The sequence below is a fragment of the Spea bombifrons genome, chromosome 4 (assembly GCF_027358695.1).
Source record: "Spea bombifrons isolate aSpeBom1 chromosome 4, aSpeBom1.2.pri, whole genome shotgun sequence".
NCBI lineage: Eukaryota > Metazoa > Chordata > Amphibia > Anura > Pelobatidae > Spea > Spea bombifrons.
The window spans coordinates 93,743,295-93,758,902 of NC_071090.1; the positions used below are offsets into that span (position 1 = coordinate 93,743,295).

The window sequence follows — 15,608 nt, forward strand, 5'->3', positions numbered from 1 at the left end:
CATATAATAATAGGTAATATTTGGCTTTGTGTCAGCTTCAAATGAGCCACTAGTACACCACAGAGGTTACAAGTGGAATTTTAAGGCCACTAGTAAAATGTCCATCTTAGAGACCTTTTCCTTTTAAGAAGGTTACTAGACTCTACTTTAGTTTTATTTATTCCAAATATTAGGTCCTGACAACGTATCATACAAAAGCTTATCTGGTGAGGTTTGGTATAAAAAGGGCGGGTGGTGATATTTATTTTGTTTTTCCCATAATCATCCTAACATAGATAGGAATTAAAGCAATTACAACAATGCCTCGTGGTCAGGGGATTTAATATATAGCTTCACATTTATGGGAATTATTTTGAAAACGGGTACAGAGCATACCAAGATTAGGGGCCTGTGTTTATGTGAACCTCCAAATGATGTGTTCCCATAACGAAAAAAAAATAATGTTTATTAATCCGCAAAACTGAAACGTAATGCAGGATGTCGGCAATGCCATATTGATCCTTTCAAAGTAACTCTCCCTATTTCAAATCCATATAACATTTTGAATAAGCTATAAGAAAAACAGACATTGGAATGTGCTCAGCCCAAGTCATTAGGAAATAATTAGATATGACATTGTTTTTTATGCGGTTCTTTCATATGGATATGACGCTACATGGCCCCAGTGTTTGCCAAGTTACGGACCAGTGGCAGACTCAATGAAATTAGTTTGCAAAGTGAATTTTTGAAGACATCAAGTGCATTACAAATGAGTCACCTGAAATTATTCTTGTAACTGAAGTCACAAAGCATAAGACATTTGCATCAACACTGTATACAAGTTTAAAAAAAAAGATTGATTGGTTTTCCCAATTTCCCTTTTCAGTTCCTGAAAATTGAATTTTGCCTTTACATAGCACCTTCAGGTTCTTCAGCATATCAGTGGATTTACGCAGTCTTATCTGAGGTGGAAAAAACCCAGCAAAGTTTGTTCTGGTTAACCGGGCTGAGATAAAAACGGACCAAAAAGACCAGGTTTGCAAGTTGGGGCTCAGAAAGAGGCAATGGAATGTATGCGGGTTCTGCTGGATTGGAACCAGTTCACTTACACAGTCAGAACTATTACCAGTTAATGGTTTCCATCCAAGAATTACCCAAATCCCTAAAACACCATAAGGTCCTGTGCTCAGACAGCCTCCCCGTTCTCGCTCACTGATATTGTGTGTATTTTGATTGTGGGGACATTATGGCACATGGGTTTCTTCTCTATGCCAATGCAACAGCAAGTCCGAAGAAAGGACTTACTGTTCATCTTAGCAGCAGAGCAGCTTGAAAAGTCCCTTTGTGCCCCGTAGGGAGTTGAAGGGCTGGTCGATGGAGTGAAATATTTCCATTCACAAACTCCATCTGACTTTGAGATCTTATAAAAAGTTTCTCCTGAACCCACTGGGATTCGAACCACGTGCTTGTGCTCTTCAGAGCCACGGTTTACTGGGCTGTTCAGGATGAACCCAGAGGAATATTTGCTTGCTGCCTGCCTCCTGTGCGAGCAGCGAGCTCGGAGAATGTTTTGGAAGGCTTTTCTGAACTCTGGACTGGAACAAGGATAGATCACCGGGTTGATGCAGCTGTTGAAATAACCCAGCCAAAACGTAATCTTGAAAATAGTATCCGAAGGTTTAGCCGGAGGATAAAGGGAACCTGTAAAATAAAATCAAGATGACAGTGTTAGTAAACACATCAGAAATTCCTTAGAGACACCCCACAAGCAAAATATTGTATCCGTCTTTTCTGCAGTGTTTACAATGGAAAGTTTCCATTGCTTCATTAAACCTGCTTTGACAAAAACTGATGCTGTCATTGGGAAGGCGAGACATGATTTGCTCTTAAAACGTATCACTGTAATGTTCAGGGCCATCACTCGACGCAAGACCAATGGGGTATCTACTCTAGGCCCAGACCTACCTCAGGGGTGCACTGCAGCTGTCCCTAGGGCCCCCTCAACAGCCGTCAGAGTCCAGCAGAGGTCTGTGCGCCTCATGTAGCTGGTGAGACCCAGCCTCTGATGTCAAATCCCAGAACCCAGCCAGAGGAGACATGAATACCGTGGTGGACCTCCAACACCATTTAGCTACAGTTGAATGATGGCCCTGATTGCGCTTCTTTTTCTTAATCAAACTAAGGACCTCTAAGTGTTATTTTTTGGGACTGTCCAGAGGAAGATCGGGACACAGAGGATACCTGCAAATAACACTAATTGGCTTATGCACAATTCACCCACTTTGTATCCTACTGATTAATTGCCCCATTTACCTTCTAATCAGCGATAACATGTAGCGTGTGCCCTTTGCAGTACATACTATAAGAGATGCTGTTAATACATTTTAATTTACATACCTATTATATTTTGGTAATGCTCCCACATTTTCTAGTTTACAAGTAAAAACTTTTAAGTAAAAAACACAATGGTCTGTACAGATATCTCATCTCCAGCTCCCCACTGGCCAGTTTGCTGATGAAATCTTTAATTGAACTTTGTTGCATATGTAACAAATGCCTTTATTATGAAATTACCCGTCTTATGAATTAGCTCTGTTGCAGCGATCACAATCGGTAATGGAGTATACAGAGGTTGGCAGATCCGATGCCGCTAGCGCTAGAATTGGTGCTACGAGTTCTGCCCACCGCAACAGACTTAAAGAAAACACTACTGGAAACAGGTGCTGAAAGCATATTAGCTTTGACACTTTTTATTGAATGTGATTAGACAATAAAGTTACAATGTTATGTTTCATGCAAGTGAGATTCAGTGAAATGTTTCGTTAATGAAAAAATATTAAGCTTCTTTTTTAGGGCTCAGTGCACTTAACTGTTTTCTCTGCTGCTACAAGTTCCTCACCTGCATAGTGGGTTCCTGTTTGTTACGCTAACAATCATTGAGTATATCTCATCATTGCACCCTTGATATGCTATGTTTCATCTCTGGGAAGACTAAACATCATTATTTTAATTATTACTGTAATTATGGCTAATTATAATATTGGAAAGCAAATGTTTGTATACCACTGCACAACTAAATGGGTGCCCTGACGTTTTCCATTCTCCTTGATAATAAAAAAGAAAATAAAAGATTATTATTTTTTTTTTGCAAGGATTTCACTTTTTCGACAGAGTATGCCAGAGGACATGTTTTGATAGACACGGTTTATTGAGCACTTTGGTGCCGTAAAAGTTTATTTCTGGTGCCTTAATAGTTTTTTAGGGTACAAAAACAATTCTGTGAATGATGGGCAAATCAGTTAAAGCCATAAGAGCCTCTCTAAATCACATTACAGCTTTATATTACTTTCCCTGCACTAAATGGTCCCTTGGGGCCATATAATTCTTCAGTTATCCATCCACGCTGATCAATGTAACTCCAACTTGCTCGGGGAGGGAGGTGGTAGAAGACTAAAGCCCGATATTTTAATTACGTCTGCTTCGGCAGTGTATAAGATGGTAGAAACCTGATTAACATCATTTTTACACAACTGTGATTAATTTTACCGATTAATATAATCTAACCTCCCTTACCCTTACCTTTTGACACCAATCCAAGAATAGAAAACACAGCACTCCAGGGATGTTGCAAGTGAATTCACACGTTTAATAAGTGTGATGATGGATGAGGTGGAAGCACCCCTTTATCAATGTGCACCTACAGCCACCTTTTGAGATTCACACCCACCATTGGTAGGGATCCAGAGAATTTTGACTTCGTTATGTATTAGGGCCAACCCTGGAGGGCTTTTCCTGCTTGGTAGGCCCTTCGTAATGCAAAGTAGTGATTGTTAAATCACGGAGATTCCTCGATTCACTGATTGTACGTGGCCAGCTCAGCCTTCCTTCAAGGAGAAACTTGCCAGAAATGGCTCATCATTTCTTGTTAAGTCAGTGAGTGGAAACCACCAACAAAAAAACCTCCTGCTTTGGTCAATACAAACCTGAGGCATGTTATCTCATCTGAGCACAAGGAACTTTTAAAATAGCAGAGTTAATTCTACTTGAGGACAGGTATATAAAATACCAATCTGCTAGGTCAATATAGTCTAACTTTTTAACACGGCAGGACAGAGATGTTAATTTAATTACTGGAAACTTGCTGAATCAAGTGTGTAATTAAATAAATCTTATAGGTTTTTTTTTTAGGCGTTCAGCAGACTTCAGAAAAGCACTTCAAGGCCACATGTGGCCGACAAAGGGACTATCAAGTACTAGCCATTATTTTAAGTGTTTGTGCTTGCGCAATATAAAAAATGATATCTATATTTGTGGTAGAAGCCTGGATTATTGTGGGAAAAAATGGACTTAGAATCACATAAAACAAAATCGTTATAGAATTTTATGGTTTAGTAAAACAGATGAGGTTGGCGAAACATTATCTCAGCTTTTGATTTAGTAAAAGAAAATGGAAATTAATTCCAGTACCTTCAAGTGATCCTATTAAACAACTTGGATACGAGGCTTTTGAGTTGAACATAAAAGACATTAAAATAATTGTTGCCCTTTTTCTTTTGTTATTTTCTGTGATGAAAGCCCCTTTTATATCTTCTCTCCTCAGCTACATGGCCAGAAGCACAGATAAGAGGAAACTTTGAATTAATAAAAATGAAATATATACAGTTAGGTAGTGGAAATAAAGAAACGTTTATATGATTGCACTTGTAAAAGTATGATGTCACACAAGAATATATATATATGTGTCAAAATCATATTAACTGTTTATGGCCCTGATGCTACCTCCAAAGAGAAAATAACTCAACAGAAGTAGAGAAATACCTCTATGGGGAGGAACAAACATGTAAAGTCTATGAACAGGAAATTTAGATAGCTACTCCATGATATACATCTACAATACATTTCTTATTTAAATATATAAACATTAACCCCTTCAGCCCTGGGAGTTTCAGAATCTAAGTACGAGTTTTTTTTTGTCATTCTACCATAAGTTTGTTAAACCATAACTGACAAACTCAAAAACTAGACATCAATTAGTTCAGGAGAAGTAGAGCCTTCTTTTAAAACATAGAAATACATAATGTTAGGTTATGGTGACATCACTGTGCTTCCTATAAATTTGATTATTTCTTTACATTTATTTATATTTCATTTTACTCCTCCTACTGATCCGTCTGTGCTGATCCTACTGTGATCAGCAAGCATGTCTCCATAGCCCTGCATTGCTGATTGCAAAACAAGTGATCGCTCGGGGGGGGGGGGGGGGTGTCAATGGCAGAGCCCAGTAGTGCTCTCTTATCCTTAAGTGAATTTCCAGTGGGTGTCAGTAGTGACATGTACCGGAGGGGAATGTCCGATCGTGTGTTCAGGCATTCCTTGTATGAAGGTGAACCTGTGCTTGTAGAGAGCACTGTTTTACAAGATCAGCAATCAAAGATGCTGGCTTCTGCCCAAAGGGGGGGGGGGGAATCCAGGCTGTCAATAGACAGGTAACGGTACATTCCAATGGGCTTTGTGGCTCAGGTTTTGTGGGTTTCATCTGCAACAACTAGTCATACATAATTAAAGCGCATCTGGAATTCAAAAGGTGTTTGTTAAAACAAGGAACAATTTAGCCTCTAATTTGCTATTCTGTTTGCACCAAAACGTTACCTCCTTGTCAAAAATAGAATTTGACGGCAGCTAAAAACCACCTGGACCATCAAGCCTGCCCATGAATGGTAAATCTTATATGTAATATAAGAAATGTTCGCCTCACCAAGAGGGTAGTAGGCAAAAAGAACAGATTTCCAGCGTAACTAATAGAGTAGAATATTGATATGGATCTTCTATGGAGGGATGTAAGCTATACATTTTGAGTCACATTTTTTGAACCAAGAAAATAAAAATATGCTGGGGAGGACCAGAGAAAAAAAAGAACATATTTGACTAATTCTACAACTGGAACAATTTGTTATATAAAGAATATACAAAAACCACAAATCATTATGGCGGCATAATACACATCAGGGCCATTTCGCCTTGTATAGTTCAGTTACAGCTGCTGCAAACAAGCTGGTAACACGGAGCTATAATTTAAACACCTCAAAGCCGCTAGAGCTGAAACTTACTTTTTGCCGCATTCTACACTAGTATTTAAAGTGATAAAAAGCCCTGACATCTCCACTTATGGAAATAGACAGAGTTTACGGAAAAGAAATGAAAACGTACACAAATCCCATGTTCCAGATGACAGCCGATATATCCAGGCTCAGAGGACAAAGGCTTAGTTCCTTCTGATAAATTACGAGGGCATTCTGAATGTTTTAAATATTTTGTTCTGTTTAAAATACGTTGTAATAGATCATGAAGGTGACAATTTTATTATTTTGGCAAAGTTCTACAATGCTTCTTGAAATGATTAGGGGGACGTGCAGTGATTGAGGAATTCATATATTATGAAGGAGTAAGGCTGGAAATGGAACGGAGCTCGTAGATTTGTATTGAAGCTACAACATACCGTATTTGCTCAATTATAAGATGACCCAGATTATAAAACAACCCCCCCAAAATTTGAATATTAATTTAGGGGAGAAAAAAGCCTGAATATAAGACTACCCTATAGGAAAAGTTTTACTTGTAAATATTAATTCTCATGTAAACTATATTTTTTCATATTTAATAAAAACTATGATTGAGAAAAATGATTTTTTTTGTTTTTATTTCCTTTTATTTGCCACTCTGCCTCCCAGGTATGCCTTATACCCCCTATATGCGACTCTGCCTCCCTGATATGCCTTTTAATCCCCTATATGACACTCTGCCTCCAGAAAACCATTGAACCCCGCCCCCATGCCACTCTCAACCCCCCAACTTACCAGTGCATCCCTTTACTTTTGACCCGTGTGGGGCAGCCGTTGGAGGTCTGTGAGATGCAGACCTCCGCTCCTGGTGGCCAGTACTTCCGCCGGGGCTTCTATGACTGAGCGCCGGCATCACATGACCACAAAAACCTTGTCTCATAATCGAGCAAATACGGTAATTTGAGGCCTCCATTTCTGACAGCACCAATGTCAGATACTGTATTGTCTTTTATAATGGCTTGACGCTAAATGCTGCCCTTCCATGTGTTAACCTTGTTTTTCAATGAAATGGATCTGCCAGGAAAGGGCTGAGAAGAGGGCAGAGGGGCAACTGGCACTATCTGAGCCTTTTCCAAGCCTTATCTACAGTACTAAGTGTTGCTAAAATCTAAGAGTGGGTCTATGGAATAAATAATCAGAATGTATGTTACGAACACCCTTGACACACACTCCATCGTGCTGCAATGATGATGATGATGACTATGTTGACAAGCATGATTTTCCAAGAAGGCAGCACGTAAAAGTTTAATGGTTTGAGATTAGGTTGTAATGTAAGAAAGATTTACTTCACTGATAAGTCAAATTATGTTTCTATGCTTTATCTCTCCTGCCCCTGGAGGGCAAGGAAAGAGTGCATTATGAGAGTATGCTGTCCCACTGATTCAACGCCTTAGTAAGCAATATAGCCATGAAAAATTATATAGGACTCACCAAACTTGGGGTACTTTGACGTAGTGGCGGGCTACGCAATATATGGCCATATAATGCGACCGAACTCACAATATTTATGCCTGAGATAGGTGGTTTTTTGAATGGTATTCAACGGACATGCGCTGAATTATTTCTTTGTTTTGTGTACTTATCGCCATTATTATTCTAGCAGCAACTCAGGAATCTAACTTTTTAGGTTGTGTGCTCCTCTATCTTTGTATATAATCTACTAGGACATTTAGCGGGGAATAAGATAGAAGGAGAGGGGCTGCATGCATGCAAAGATAATTTGATTATCGCGCAGGTACTGTGGAGAGGTATGTGGCACGGAGAGCTGAAGAGAGAACAGATGGTTTCTTTCAGGACACCGGTTGCGGGTATTAGGACAAACCGCATGCTTATTTGGATAGGCGTGGGTTTTAGTGAATGTTTAAAGTTAGGATAAGTAGGACAGAGTATGAAGTCCCATATGGGAAAAGCTAAGAGAGCGCTTAGGAGAATATTGGAAATAAGGGCAGAAATATAGGGGGTTTCAGGAATGACCCCAGTAAGAGGGAGCAGTTTTAAGGGATACACGAAGGGTGATGGAATAATTTTTTGCATAAGTTAATGTAAAAGGAGAAAGGGAGATTACATCAAGACAGCAAATTACAAACGACAGTATGCCTCCTTCTTACCGAAGGTAAAATGAACCCTAAAATGAAAAATAGATGTAAACCACAGCTGCACGGTTGTAAAATAAATACATATGGATTAAACCTAGAGGGAAGACAATAAAACCTGAAATGTTGTGTAATCACTACTGACCACTTCTCCAAAGGCACAGATAGCAATTTAAAATTCCTCCGGTCCGTAAAAAACATGTATTTAATCAACTACATATATACTTAATCATTCCATTAATCAAACAATGAGTATAATTAAAAGCAAGAAAAAAAAAGCTCATGATTCAGTAGTGTTTAGAAAACTCATCAAAGCTGCATATCCTAAGGATAACGAATTCATGCGAGGACGCGGCGCATTTGTCATTTCCTACGTATTTCAGCATTATTCACGGGACACGGTGCCAGCAAGAAGAAAAATCCCTATGTTCCTTATGGCACATATAATATATCATCCTGTTCAGATGAGTACATAATCCAAGCATGTAAAAATGAAAAGCCCCTGTGAAAGTTATTTCAATTATTTTTAACATTAAGATACAGTGGATGGAAACAGCTTGTGATGTACAAAGAGTTTGAGCCGTATGATCTCCTTAACCAGCCCATTGAGAGCTTTGGTGGGCAAATACCCAATAATGGCTGCATTTAATACATCTATAACTTAATACAGCATAATACATCCATAACTTAATACAGCATAAAGGGATAATTTGTAGTATTGCCGAATGCCCAAATCCTACACAGAATTACTTAATCATGTAAAAAAAAAAATATATATATATATTTGTATATATATATATATATATATTTGTATTTATTAGATATAATGGATAAAGTAAATTCAAGATGCAATTTTCCAGCAATGTAAAATTATGTAATAATTATTATAATAATTAGTACTGTATTTATATTATATTGTAATAATAATAATAATAATAATAATAATAATAATAAAAAAAACGACAAAAGTCATTAGCAGAAGATGACAAAAGTCCTTAGGCATCATGAAGCTTCCTTTGCCTTTAAAGGGGACATTCCAGCCATCATATACACTTTAATGCATACGATAGCCGAGGGGACCATTTAACTTTTCATTGTGTTCCCCCTGCAAGTGGAGGCATTCTGCTGAATGTACTTATATGCATTTGTCCCTTTCTGTTCCCCCAGCTATATGCCTTGCATGACATGTGCCAAGCTACAGACATAGGGTGGCTTGAGCCGCAGCTCCTTCTTTATTTCCTTTTTTGCAAATGTATTTCATATATGCTTCCATATGCATTTGTTGTTCAAGGGGCTCCCAGAACCCTGGCACATTTAAAAAATATATTTTATGGCTATGTATAAAGGCTCTAATACAATGTGATGGCTTGTTTTCTATTTGAAAAAACAAACAAACAACAAAAAAAAAAGAACAGAGTGGCCATTTGTGTTTTATATCATCAGGAAAATGTTTTACAAAACACACATTTTTTTTTTTTTTTACGAGAATTTCTCCTTCCAGCAACACGCGCCAGATATGTTCAGCAAAATAGGGGAGACTGGTGCCAACACTTACAGAAGAAACCGTGTGTCACATCCTTGCAACATCTCCTTATGGGTTTAGGTTATGGTGGAGAATTACACATTGATTTCTGTTTTCTCTCACATATTGGGAATATTCATTTTTTACGTCATTTAACAGAGGCAACTAAAACTATGAAATGTTTTAGGCATTTTGATGAATACGCTCTAAAACACAGAAACATGTCTTATGTATAAATGCGAACCTTTGATGAATAGTCCCTTTAATTAGGAGTTATTCCACATAAATCGTTCTACGAAAAATAACACAACAGCATGTGTGTAAACAAATTTCGTTCCAAATTTCATTAGTGAAAAAAGTAAATCTTTCCATGTATTGGCGGGCAAAGCCTGTTGAATGATGACTTTCGTATTTTGTGGACCTTCCATTACTACAACGATGTAACAGTTTATTTATTCTATAGGCAGCTTCATATGTCTTGCTTTGGAATGTTACAGAGAAGCATATTTAAGGTGTGGATTAAGGTGGACCTCCCATCCACAAATGAAAAACAGGGTCTGTTTTACGTAGTAAATATTATTTCGATCTATACATGTTCCATTAAATGTATAGATGCAAGGTTGGATAAATCCCAGAAGCCAAGCAGACACAGCTATTAAACATGTTTAACAGCAGCATACCCGATGCATTTATCCCTCTCTAGCCCTTAAGAAATGAAGCAGACACACACGTATATATATATTTATATATATATACACACACACACACACACACACACACATACTGTATACGCAAACATACATACATACATACACACACATATATATACAGAGCCCCGACTTCAACCCCATCGAACACAACTGGGATGAACGCCCCTGGTTACACCAGTAGATTAGAAATTGCACATTTACACACCGTTCCAATTTGGTCTCTGGAGGAAGGAGTCTCTTCCCACTGCACTGGTTGAAGGAGTAGAAGAGAAATTGACCTTTGGGATATTAAATCTCCACCCTAAAGCGCAGAGCGTGGCTACAATGGAAAGCGCATGCTCTGATTTGACTTTGTGGGTGAGATTGTAGTAAGAGGTGGGTCGATGTTTAATGTCAACCCTGGAGCAAACCACTTATTCTTAACTTTAGTCAACCCAACTTTACTGTTAACGTTTTTCTGTTGCCCCTTCCTCTGAAACAAGAGTGACAACTAAATGTTTAACTAAGTAAACCCCAATCTTATTTGTTGAAATCTGAATAAAAATGAAACAAATATATAATGTTGTTGAACCTCTATTTTATGAAATATTTTGAATATTTTGTATCAGTTGCGTCCATGAAGATACATAAGTCACAGTTGGGCGTTATCAGGTGCCCTTTAAGACAGCCATACGTTATTCAATCCATTCTAGATTGTGAATAGAGGCTAAAATAGGATGCGTGTGAGCTCGTCACTGACATTGCCCGGGAGACATGAGCGTCATTAGACCCTTCTAGCCCCCCTCTCCCGGTTAGACCTGGTCAGTCATGTCTTATGATTAGTGTAACAGCATCATATGTATAACATACAATTCTCTGTTTGGAGTGTGTTCTATTATTTTATTATTACAATTACAAGGCAATTGCAGTTTACAGACGTACATACATTACTGTAATTCCATTTCACTCAACATCCACCGACTGCTTTGATAGCACAAGCGCCAACAAACATCCAGTTTGTTGTTGTGTGAAATTGTGCCCTACAAACGGGACACTGGAACACCTGTCCGTGCCGCTCAGCCATTAATGGACTCTTGATTACAGGATGTACGTTTTCATTTTTAGGATAAGGAGAGGTCTACAAAGTTAGAATGCATGCTAATGACTTTTTCCAACACTCTTGACACATGGTCTGCAAAACGATGGGTAGATATGGTGTCTGTCAATCAACGGTACATAAACAAGCACAGGACTTGCTCATGCACGGTAAAAGGACACATGCTTTCAACCTTCTCCTGGGATGACACCACATCAACCAACATTGATATTTGACCAAATAAAGGCTTGAGTTGGTTTTAATTTGTAAAAATGGCATTGTTATATCTGTCGCCAGTGAGAATATATTCTTAATCATACAGGCTACTAACATATTCACTTAAACTTATCTTGTTTCCCGGATTTCTGTTCACTACAAGTATACATAAAATAACATTATTCTATGTTTTCATCATCCACAGAGGTCATTTCTTTAAGTCTTTGAAGGCCAGAGTAACAAAAATCTTAGTTTGCACGTTAATTAAAAATGTTGTGGAACCGACAAAAGACATGCGTGCCTCACCCACACAAATAAAGCAATGAAAAGAAAAATACACTCTCTTTTATTGCCGTATTTTCAATGTTCTATGCCAGAAAACCCAAAGACTTGCGATAATATAGTTCAGAATTAAAAATCAGAGCGAAGCGATTGGGTCGGTAAATCCTCTCAAAATCCTCTTTTTTTTCTCTGCACAATCTATGTAACTCAAGCAGAGCCAATTGCTAGACATATTTATAAAATGCTTTCGGTGGATAATATAAGGAATTGGAAAGTTTTGCAGTCAGTATTCATTATCGCTCATACTAACCCCTGCAAGAGATGGTCCCGGTGACTCTATTCTAGTTAACAATGAAACACACTCCATACCTTGAGCAAACGTTAGCTTTATAAATATACATTGCCTTTGTATGTTTAAATACTGCCAATGAACACTATATTGTACGTGAATAAAATTCTGATGTTAAGGTTAAGTTTGTAATCTTTTCATATCTTGCGTTACATTATTGCTAATTAAAACATAAGGGTTTTATCTATAACATGGATGTACAGACATTGTCCATGTCATCCCCAGGTGGCCTCCATGGAAAGGCTCTGCGGAAATGCCATAAACTGTAACCTAGATATAGTTTTTAGGACAGATGACAATGCTGGCACTCCTGGCTAGTTGGAAAACAAAAATAGACGTATAATGTTAAAGGAAACGTAAATACACTTTTGCATCACAAGACTAATTTGATCCACGCTGCACAATATGCTACACATAAAAAGCTATGACTGAATGCTTTTCATACACAGCAGCAGGTCATACGCGGAAAATTCAACCTAAAATAATAAAGTTTTGATTTAGTATTCAGAAGCCCTCTGTATGCACACGACATCACCAAACTAATAAACCAACATAAGTCATACTGTATACCCCAATCAGCGTACGTTTTGATAGAGTTCAGAATGAAATCTTGTCACTTACCTATAGGCATAGCGAGGAAGAATGGAAGCCAGCACAATACAAAGCATCCAACTACAATTCCAAGTGTCTTTGCTGCTTTCTTCTCCCTGGAGAACTTAAGAAGTCTCACCGAAAAGTGGGGTTTGTGCTTTGAGCTTGTGGTAGAATTGATACTTTCTGGGGTGCTCTTTCTGTGGATTCTCAAAGTCACTTCCTCAGAGTCCGACTTCTCAAACTTCATCCCACAGGTTAAAACTTTCCCTTCCCTTTTGGCCACAATATATACCCGGAAATACATGATCAGAATGATAGTCAAAGGCAAGTAAAAAGATCCAAAGGCTGAGAAAAGAGCATACCCTGGTTCTTCTGTGATTTCACAGATTGTTTCATCTTCTGGTGCTGGTTCTTTCCAGCCGAACAGAGGTCCAATTGAAATCACAAGCGACAAGACCCATATACAAAGCAAAGCTAGGAGACCTCTTCGCTCAGTCATAATGCTTGGGTACCTCAGGGGATAACTAACCCCTATGTACCGGTCTATTGATATGGCACATAAGCTCATGATGGAAGCTGTACAACAGAGAACATCTACTGCTGCCCATATGTTGCAGAAGATGCGACCAAAAAGCCAATATCCTTGTATCTCAAAAGTTGCTGAAAATGGAAGCACCATAGACATCAAAAGCAGATCAGCCACAGCAAGATTTGCAATAAAATAGTGAGTCACAGTCTGTAGATGTCGGTGGCAGGCAACCGAAAGAATGACCAAAATGTTTCCTAAAACACCAAACGTGATGAACATTCCGAAGATAACTCCCACCACAATGGCTTTGGATATATTAATGGTGGCCACATGTTGTGTGCAGTTTATGCAAAGTGGGATACTTTCTGCAGTGTTATTCTGGTTAAGTAAGACCATAGTGATATAGGTGTGGGATGTTCTGCCTCAGGACTTTTCCCTCCTGCTTTCTATCATATCAAACTCTGCAGAATCCAGGTCAAAATGCTTATTTTACAAGAAAATACATCCAGCAAATGATTAGAAAGCACAGCCAATGCAATGTTTAAACTCTGACTGTATGATTCATTTGAAGAAAGAAACCTAGATCTGTCTTCATGCTTCAGTTGGAGGGATGCTTCACAGATGTTTACAGGCTTAATTGTTGTGTTTCAATAGTGTTCAAAATGCACTTGTACAGCCCTCTCGCAGCTCAAATGTTTCCTTCACTATAGCTTTTTGGATGTTAGTTCAGATATGTTGCTCTGCTTTTGGGTTGTTAAACACAAACATATTACTATGTTTTTGAGAACACGGTTATGAACTCTGGAAAACCTTTTTAAGATGGGCGATCATCCTTATAAAAACTGTTAGAATAAAACCAGTTCCATACAGCAAATGACCCGGTATAATTCTCACACTGTCTGCTCTCCAGGGTGACCTCTGGACCAGGATTGAGGTTATGATTATGGAAAGATGATCTTCTCATGTTATTTCAGACATGTGTCCCACTGAAAGAAGCAAAGAAAACACAGATGAAATAGTCTTCCATCTTTCATTTCTCATCATATGTTACATATGCAAAGCTGTTCCCTGACTCAATAATGTCAGATATGCATGCAACACATAAGTCATTTCCAGATGCCCAATATCTTCATTATGTGTTATTGCAAATAATAGCGTGCTGCTACGGCTCACCAGGTGATACACATTAGGGTAACTATACGTCATCCAGAGCTAGATAATTCATGTATACTCTCCCTTCTCTAGGAAAGGAACCAGTCCTAACTCAAAAGATCAGGTTTTAGGCATATCTGGAATACAATGGAGTGGTCTCCGAATCATGGACTGTTGGAGGTCTGGGTTGGTGACAGGTGCTAGGACAGGTCTATAGCCCTTTACCCTTTCCCAATCTATATGTACAAAAGAATTCTGTCTCTCATCCAACATTCATCATCATATACATACATATTAATTCACATTTTTTGTTGGTTAATTTAGTATGTGTTTCTCTTATCTGAAAGCAAAGTTATCCACTTCTAGATTTAACAACTGGGATGGCAGTGTGTCTCCGCCAGGTATCCATGATCACATCATTTTTCCTTACAACCCATACTTCTACCGTGTAACCAATTATCCTTCTGTAAACTATTTAACAATTCGGGGCATGCTGTCATTCTAATCATTACATTTCAACAGAAAATTCTACTTTTTTCCCCAAGATGAGGGGCTTTCTTTCGAACCTTGATGCACTCAAACAAGGAATGGCAAGAGGGCCAGGGAAGCAATTTTGATCCACAATACAACTTTCGTGTTTTTCCACATAGCGTGACAAGGTAGCATCTACACAGATTCATTGTGTCAAGGGGGGTGCATGCAGTGTCACGCAGGGATGTGTTTAAACCATTTAGTCTCGTGGCCGTGGCTGAAAGCTGAAGGACTCCCCACGTACATACGGATGTTCCTATTGCAAGGCATCTTACAATTAAGGAAGAGTTTTTCTGACGAATTATAGTTAGTATTATAACAAAAACGTGAAGAGTAAGACTCAGATTTGTACGGCTTTTGACATTTGTCAGAAACATTTAGGAAACCATAGCAGCAAATTCTGTCTCAGCTTCTGCTACAGTTTGCCTGTGAATGAAGATAACAGCCAATCCTTCTT

At 38.4% G+C, this 15,608-nt stretch overlaps 1 protein-coding gene across 1 annotated transcript; it reads right to left on the reverse strand.

The window, feature by feature from the left end:
* Positions 1–1,079: 1,079 nt before the first annotated feature.
* On the reverse strand, positions 1,080–13,921 carry ADRA1A (adrenoceptor alpha 1A). The gene is given in 2 exon segments (XM_053463538.1): positions 1,080–1,680; positions 12,967–13,921. Coding segments are annotated over 2 exon segments (1,470 nt in total). The 3' UTR covers positions 1,080–1,165.
* Positions 13,922–15,608: the final 1,687 nt, after the last annotated feature.